The sequence below is a fragment of the Lycium barbarum genome, chromosome 9 (genome assembly GCF_019175385.1).
Source record: "Lycium barbarum isolate Lr01 chromosome 9, ASM1917538v2, whole genome shotgun sequence".
Taxonomy (NCBI): domain Eukaryota; kingdom Viridiplantae; phylum Streptophyta; class Magnoliopsida; order Solanales; family Solanaceae; genus Lycium; species Lycium barbarum.
The window spans coordinates 16907839-16915594 of NC_083345.1; the positions used below are offsets into that span (position 1 = coordinate 16907839).

The 7756-nt window shown below is 33.0% G+C and overlaps 1 protein-coding gene across 2 annotated transcripts; it reads left to right on the forward strand.

Annotated features, from left to right (window-relative positions):
- The first annotated feature begins 1947 nt into the window (after positions 1-1947).
- LOC132610246 (uncharacterized) lies at positions 1948-5865 on the forward strand. Of its 2 annotated transcripts, none has more exons than XM_060324558.1 (6): positions 1948-2079; positions 3038-3062; positions 3969-4043; positions 4315-4419; positions 4533-4651; positions 5562-5865. In XM_060324558.1, exons 1-5 carry the CDS (start codon positions 2075-2077, stop codon positions 4647-4649), a joined length of 327 nt encoding a protein of 108 aa, XP_060180541.1. In that variant the 5' UTR covers positions 1948-2074; the 3' UTR covers positions 4650-4651; positions 5562-5865. The 2 variants fall into 2 exon arrangements, with proteins under 2 accessions (XP_060180541.1, XP_060180542.1); XM_060324559.1 differs by having other exon boundaries at positions 5593-5865.
- Positions 5866-7756: the final 1891 nt, after the last annotated feature.

The following is a 7756-nucleotide window of genomic DNA, read 5'->3' on the forward strand; positions in this document are numbered from 1 at the left end:
AATTCTAGTTTCTTAGTGATAATTTAATGCTTGAACTGACAAAGAATTTTGTCCAAACTTTCAACAAAAGGAAATTCAATAGCTTTCTCTTGAAGGTTGTCTAAGTGCTTAACAGTTGACTCTTCTATCTCCAAGTAGCAGCAGGTTGAGGCTCTTTATCGACACTTTTGTTGTCACATAATATATTTCTTACAAAATGTATTACACGCTATTTGAATATGACTGTTATAGAGAGGTAATTTTACAAAGAGTGTACCGCTATAATGCATGTCATTGTTGTTATAGGCAGAATGCTGTTATAGAGAAGTAAAATATAACATGAAAAATCAGTTCCGGAGAAAATCAGGCCGTTATAGTGAAATGTTGTTATAACGAATGACAATTATAGAGAGGTTTGACTGTATAATCAAATCTTACATGCGCACGCTTTTAACATAAAATTTATCTAATAAATTACTATATTAAAAGACGAACTATGAAATATTATTTTTATATAAATTCTAAAAATATTTGAAAAAACATTGTAGTTAAAGAAAATGCTATTTCATCTCCAAACAGTAACAATATAGAAAATTGCAAAAAGTTTTAAATATTAAAATATTTTACAAAATACGGATAATCAATGTTTTATGTAATTTAGGACGAAATAGCTAAGTTCAACATAAAAAAGTTATTACAATGTAAATTTCATAAAATGGTTCATTAAAAAGAAAAAATGTTATTTTTAACATGCATCATTTGGAAGGAAAAAAGAAAGCTTAAAGTAAGAACAATTTAATGTCATTAACTTTTCAGTATTTTCTATGTGATTTACTTTGAAAGACCATCTACAAAAATATCTTGTAATATCAAGGCTTTTAATTATTTATATTTATTTGTAAGTTAACTTTATTGATTTCATCATACAACAATATTTTTGCATTAAATACTTTTGACTTTAATTTAATTGAATACTGTAATATCTTTTGGTAAAAAATAAGTTAGCCAATGCGGGTTCAATTCAACGAAACAAATGAAATTAACTTAACATATGAAAAGCTCATCAGAGACTTTAATCTCAAAAAATTTAAGCAAAAAGAAATTAGAAGTGCTTTCAATTGTTTGATTTTTAAAAACACATCTAATATATAAATTAAGAAAAATGTTTTCCTTTCACTTTTAGATACGTTTTTATACTTTAATATTTTAGAAGTCTTTTAAAAGTGTCAAATTGATGTTACAAAACTAAAGAACCAAGAGCGAACTTTTTACAAAAATATCTACAAATTAAATTTTTGACGTCGGTTTGGGCTTGGGCTTAGCACTGGCGAAATAACACTAGTTTTATATCATAATATCTCATAAGCTATACCCGGCATGATTTCAATTTCTAAAGAACGTCCTCCTAAGTATAAGTTTAGTTAAAGGGCAAAGCTTAAAGATCAATCCATATTATGATATTAAGGGAAAATTTCAAAGACCAGCCCATTTGAAGGAAATTCATGCAATTTAGCGACACAAGAAACACTTATTTGGGCAATTTGCAGGTTTATCTTTTGCTTGGGTGGTCTTTAATTTTTGGCCGTCAAATTAGTGGTATTTAATTTTTGTCCTTCGCTAAAAATTCCTTAATTTTCTGTTCGAATCTCTGCTCAATTAAAAATTTTAAAAAATAAAATTGTGAGGTAAAGTTTGGATTCATAAGCCAGAGTTTTAAGGTAGAGTTTTGGGCAAAACTCTGCCTCATTCAAAATTCTACCTTAAGGGTAAAATTCTGTCTTGCGAATCTAAACCTCTGTCTTACAATTTTTTTTTTACTGAGCTGAGATTCGGACTCAAAATTTCAAAATATTAGATAAGGATAAAAAATTAAAGACCACCATTTTGAGGGCCAAACATTAAAGAAAACGCAAAAAAAAGAACTATAAGCGGCCCAGCCCATTTAGTTACTCTTGAACCTCATAAGAGTTAAGCGGCGAGCTGTTATTATTTTTCTTACGACTTTTATTCCACTCTCCCCTCTTTAAACCCTAGCTACTTCTTTTGCCAGTTAAATACTAATCTCCCTCTTGTTTCTTCTTCAATTTGATCAAACATGAGGTATGTTTATACTGTGCTACCTTACACTTCCCATTTGTTCTTTTAAAGTTTTCCATCTTCTTTCTCTACTTGCCTTTTTTCGTATAGCTTGAGTTTGATTATCTGAGTTCTAGAAAACCTAATATTCCGAATTTTTTTTAGGGTTTTCTTGTCATTGTAGTAACCCCTTTGGTAGATTATATATGTTAGACCACTTTTCTTCCAAGTATTAGATGGTGTGCCTAGGTAAAGTAGCTAGTGTTTGGCCATAGATTTAGTTGAAACTTGAAAAAAAAAAAAGATAGTTTTTGAAGTTGTGTTGATTTTTTTTTTTTTTTTTGGAACTTGAAGTTTCGTTTGGACATGTAATTTACTTGAAAAAGATTTGAAGTTTTGTGTGTGGAAGTGAAATTTCACTCAAAAACTGGGCTGGGCTATTTCTTGGAACTTGAATTGTTTTGAAGATAAATTTTCAAAAAACTGATCAAATTTTCATGTACAACAACAAGTGTTTGCAGTTTTTTTTTTCTTGAAAATCTATGTACCCAAAATCTATGGCCAAACGGGAGCGTTTGGACGAGGAAAAATTTGTGCAGGTTTTGGGTGTTTCATCTTTTTGGCTTTAGAGACAATAAAATTTACTAGTATTGGAATGAAGGTCTGAATAGGGTTGAATAGATTGATATAGCTGACCCCAACTATAGCTTAGCGGGTCAAGGGTTGCCCTGCCCCGCCCTCCCCCAATTGCCATCCCTACATGTGATAAAACCCTTCTTTTGGCTAGAATATAATGATAACTAGGCTGTAGGATATACAAATTGCCATAGAAATTAGAAAAAAACCTGGTCAGTGTCTCATTTTTTTTTTTCGATTCCTGATTTGTTTTCTGTTCCTGCTGATTTTTTGTGTTAATCAAGCATTAGCAAGTGGAGGTTCCTAATTATTTTTGTTTTCCTTGTCTTTTTTTGCTCTTTTGCAGTCGGCCAATGGAAGAGGATGCCCCTGTAAGTCAGCTTACTTTGCAAGTGTTTTGCTTATACACAGCTCTCGTTGTTTATTTTTTCATTGGCTTATGTCCGTGTTGTGAACTATTTTGTTTTTTTGGGCCTGTCTACTGCTTAGTACTTTCCTTTTCCTTCCTATACACCTTAGTGTCATGTATTGATTAGATTTCTTTTGTTGGTTACTGTCATCCTTGATTTACACATACATCTAATAATTTTCTAGCCAGAGGTCTGTAATTTTATTAAAATGAGAATAGGTTTTGTTCTTTTCTTGATAAAAAATGAGAATAGGTTATACCTCCCTTTTCAAGTAAGAACAAGAAATTGTTTGAGATAGTTTGATCTGTAGTTTTTTTCCCGACACTTTACATTGACTGTTGACAAGTCACTAACAAAACAGAAGACAAAATCAATTAGAACTTCAAAAAAACAATACAGCATCTAGGACCGAATTTTTGTAAAACCTAGAACTTCCAAGTATAAAAATGGTTGGTTGAATTAGAAGAATTAACTTTCTACGCCTGTTGCTCCCACCTCCATGCAAGTGTTGTGACAGTATTTTCTCATGCTTCCACATTGGATAACCTAGAAATTAGGTCTAAACTTTGTAGTTTTCCCTTAACAGACATCCTATTTTCATTTCTTCTTTTCTTCTTGGTATGTTTATCCATAATTGTTCATTTTCTGTACGAGTCTTGCTTCTTGTTCGCCTTCCAGATGTGTAAGTGCTTAGCTTCAAAATTTTAATTGTTAGATTATCCAGCTTAAGCACATAGTGAAAGAGTGTATGCCCTTCTATTTTGGTGTGATATAGGATTGGGCCTCATCAGTCTTCAGTGAATCTGACTTGCTTGTCAGATTTTATGAAAGATCTCGTGTTTTCACTAATGTAGCTTTTTCTTGCAGGGGAAAAATGAGGAAGAGGAGTTCAATACTGGCCCACTTTCCGTCCTGATGATGAGTGTTAAGAATAACACACAGGTATCTGATAGACTTTAGCATCTATGATGATGTCTTTGTTTATGTCGTGCTTATTTGTTAATGCTAATTATAAGAAGATTGACTAAATCTGTTCTGGAACATTGTTTATGTTGACCATGTGCTTTCTAAAGTCATGCCGGTATACTTTCTCATTTATCTTAGATTTCAATACTGTAGAACTAGATGCAAGCTTCAGTTTTATATGTGGAAGGGCATCATCTTTATCTTTATACGTGTTATCTTACAGATTTTTTTTTTCTGGCTGTTCTAGGTGCTCATCAACTGTAGAAACAACAGGAAACTTCTTGGTCGTGTGAGGGCATTTGATCGTCACTGCAACATGGTGCTTGAAAATGTTAGAGAAATGTGGACTGAGGTTTGTTTGTTCTTGATTTTCTTAATCGATTTTTTGGGATGATGTGTATTGTGTCTTGGATTTGTGACTTGCATAGGCTCCAGTTACCGAAGTTGTTTATGTTTATTCTTCAGGTGCCCAAGACTGGAAAAGGAAAAAAGAAGGCTAATCCTGTTAACAAAGATAGGTTTATTAGCAAGATGTTCCTTCGGGGAGATTCTGTGATCATTGTCCTTCGAAATCCCAAGTAGAGGTATTGCTGGATCTTTGACATTGCTTGTGTTTTTTTGGTGGTTGGAGTAATTTGAGTTGAATTTGGAGCTAGTTCATTTCATCGGTCCATTTTTAATAACCTGCAATTATGCAATCAAGTGTTTGGTACCAAAAAATGTAAAAGCAAAGTAAAGTTTGTTGAACTCATTAATGTCATATTTTTCAATATTTATAAACGAAAATTTGGAACTTCAAAAAGGATTAACTTTTAGCATTTAAATAATTGTTTTTTCTGGAAATGAGAGGGTGTGCTAGCTATCGGCGAGTGGGAATTGAATAATATGATAGGAAAATTAATTGCAGGAAATGATAGCAAGAGAAGCTTCATGTTCTTTTTCCAAGCTAGGGATATGGAGACAGAAAGAGGTATTGGTATTTGATGAACTATGCGGACCATACTAAATGAGATATAATGGTCCTATAACCATATGTAGAATAATTTCTGTAATACAAATGATAGGAAGCTCAATGGTAGGGACTAGGAAACAACTATAGGATTAAAATCTGCATGTTCCTCCAAGTTCAGCTAATGAAATATGGAGACAGAAGGTGGTACAGATTATTCGTGAATTACTAAAAGAGCTTACCCAAAATTCTCCCTTGTTAGAGCAGGGCAAGGGCATTAGGGAAGCATGGACATATACTGTTTTCCTGACATTTCTGTGAAGAGGCTATTTCTGCCCTCATACAGAAATGTTCCATTTCCTTTTCTTTCTTTTCTTTTTTGTGCCTTCCTTCTCGAAATGCATCTTTTGGGTGGCTAGGCACATTCTTAATTTATTTCTGATTGGCCACGAGTTTGGGCACATTGGTGTTCCCATAATTATTGTGCTTGTACTTGTCTGTTGTCCCTTATTTCTTGCTAATTCCATTACACTTGTGCAATATAGGTTAATTGGATTTTTGTGTGCTTTGGAGCAGAACTTATGGGCAGCTAGGAGTTGGACCGGCCCTGTATAATCTTTCGTATTCGGGAATTTACCTAGGCAGAACACCACCTTTGATTGCTGTAGGGTGCTGTAAGACTTAATATAGGATTTTGATGTTCTGCTACATACTATTATCTTCATGACCTTGTAAACGTTGGAGCTTAAAGTGCTCTTCGTGTATGTTGAATGCTATGATCGGCTAATATGTACGGTAACTATCTTGCGTAACTCCGAATACATACATTGCCCATTGTGAAGCATCAAATGTGTTGGTCACTAAATTATGGTTGAGTTTTGGCACATGCATTGGCTGGACAAATGAAATAGTCGAGTTTAAGATGGGGTGGCAGAGATTACCAAATGAAATGGATTGCAGTATTACCCTTGCCCGTTACATTGTTTTTGCATCATCTAATCTTGGAATCTTTACATAAATAGTTGAGTTTTATTCTTTGCTTTTTCTAGCTGATGCTAGATGAGTTAGCCCGTGCACACGAGCCCCAATAATTCTTCTGCTTCTTCGTCTCAAATTAATAGTCGTGTTTCTCTTTTACACGTCCTTTAAGAAAACATTATTTAAGAGGAGTTTTTGACTATTTTATCTTCATTTATGTCTTAAGATATAATTGTTCTTCATTAAATATTTACTTTATTGAGATATTTGTAGTCTGTAAGAACAGTTACTACTAAAGGTGATGAAAAAAGTAATTAATTTTATCTTGAACTTTTAAAATGACAAATAATTAAGACATTTTAAAAAATCACGATGAGACGGAGAGAGTACTTATTAGTGGGTAAATTGTTGCTATTTGTTGTTGTCTTGATAGAACTAATTTTTTATTTTTTGATAAACTGTTTATGCTGAACTTAAACTTCATTATTTATCATGCGTGTTTCCCCTACAACGTTAAAAAGTAAGCACATGAGCATGATATGTTTTTTATATTATGTAATTTTTAATAGTAATTTATAGATTAGAAAATTTTCGGATAAACAGAAGCGAGAAATTAATTTTCTTAAAAATGAGAAGTACAAAATAAGAATTTATATCAGTAACTTTAAGTTACCTCAATTTATCTTCCTGATCAATTTTGTGTACTGTTAAAATTTTCTAAATGAGTAACGGTAAATAAAGTGAGAAAATAAATATCATTTTGAATTTATAGATATGATAATATACATGCTAATTAATATTATGTGTTAGAAAAGTCAGAAGGCTGCACGTAGATAAACCCGTCAACCGGTTAAAATCGGTAACCGGACCGGTAAAACCGGAACCGGTTAACCGTTTAAAAGGTTACCGGTCCGGTTCCGATATTTTTGAAACCGGAACGGGTTAAACCGGAACCGGACCGGTTAAACCGGTTTAACCGGTGAAATAAAAAAAAAATAGCCGTTGGGCCTGTGACCTGTCCGTTAATGGACCGTTGGCAACGGTCCATTCGCAAAAATGGCCGTTGCCAAACGGTCTTTAAATTATTTTTTGGCCCCCCAACCCCCCAAACTTTTTTTTTAACACTTTAACCCATCCCCCACCCCTATATAAACCCTTCTTCATTTTCATTTCAATTCACTCTTCTTCATCTTTCTCTCAAATCTCAAATTCTCAATCTCTCAATTATAGTCACTTTGCAATAATTAGCTACAAAGTCTTATTATAGTTTCAACTTTCAATTATTAATTTTGCAATTATAATATTATTGGTGATTTTGCAACAATCCGAAGTAGCTTTGGTGGATTTGCAATTCTAGCCTCCTTCACTTTGTTGGAAATTAATCCGGCAATTTGGTACCTTCGTTCCAACTCTATCTTTATTTTTCGCAATTTAATTTACGCAATTTAATTCTAGCAATTTAATTTGTTGTAATTTATTTTCTTGTGATTTATTTGATTATGATTTAAATTAATTCTATTTAATAATGTCAAAGAGATTAAAACGTGGTGCCGGTAGTAGTAGTGGTAGGGGTAGGCTTAATGAGGAAACATTTGTGGAAGAAACACCTAATTTAGGTATTGATGTTGGTGGAAATAATCCACTTTTAGGTCATGAGCCAATGCAACAACATTTTACCGACACTTTTAATGAAGACTTAGATGATGATGATGAAACACAACCCCGCGAAAATCCCATCGGAGATACATGTCCTGCCCAATCA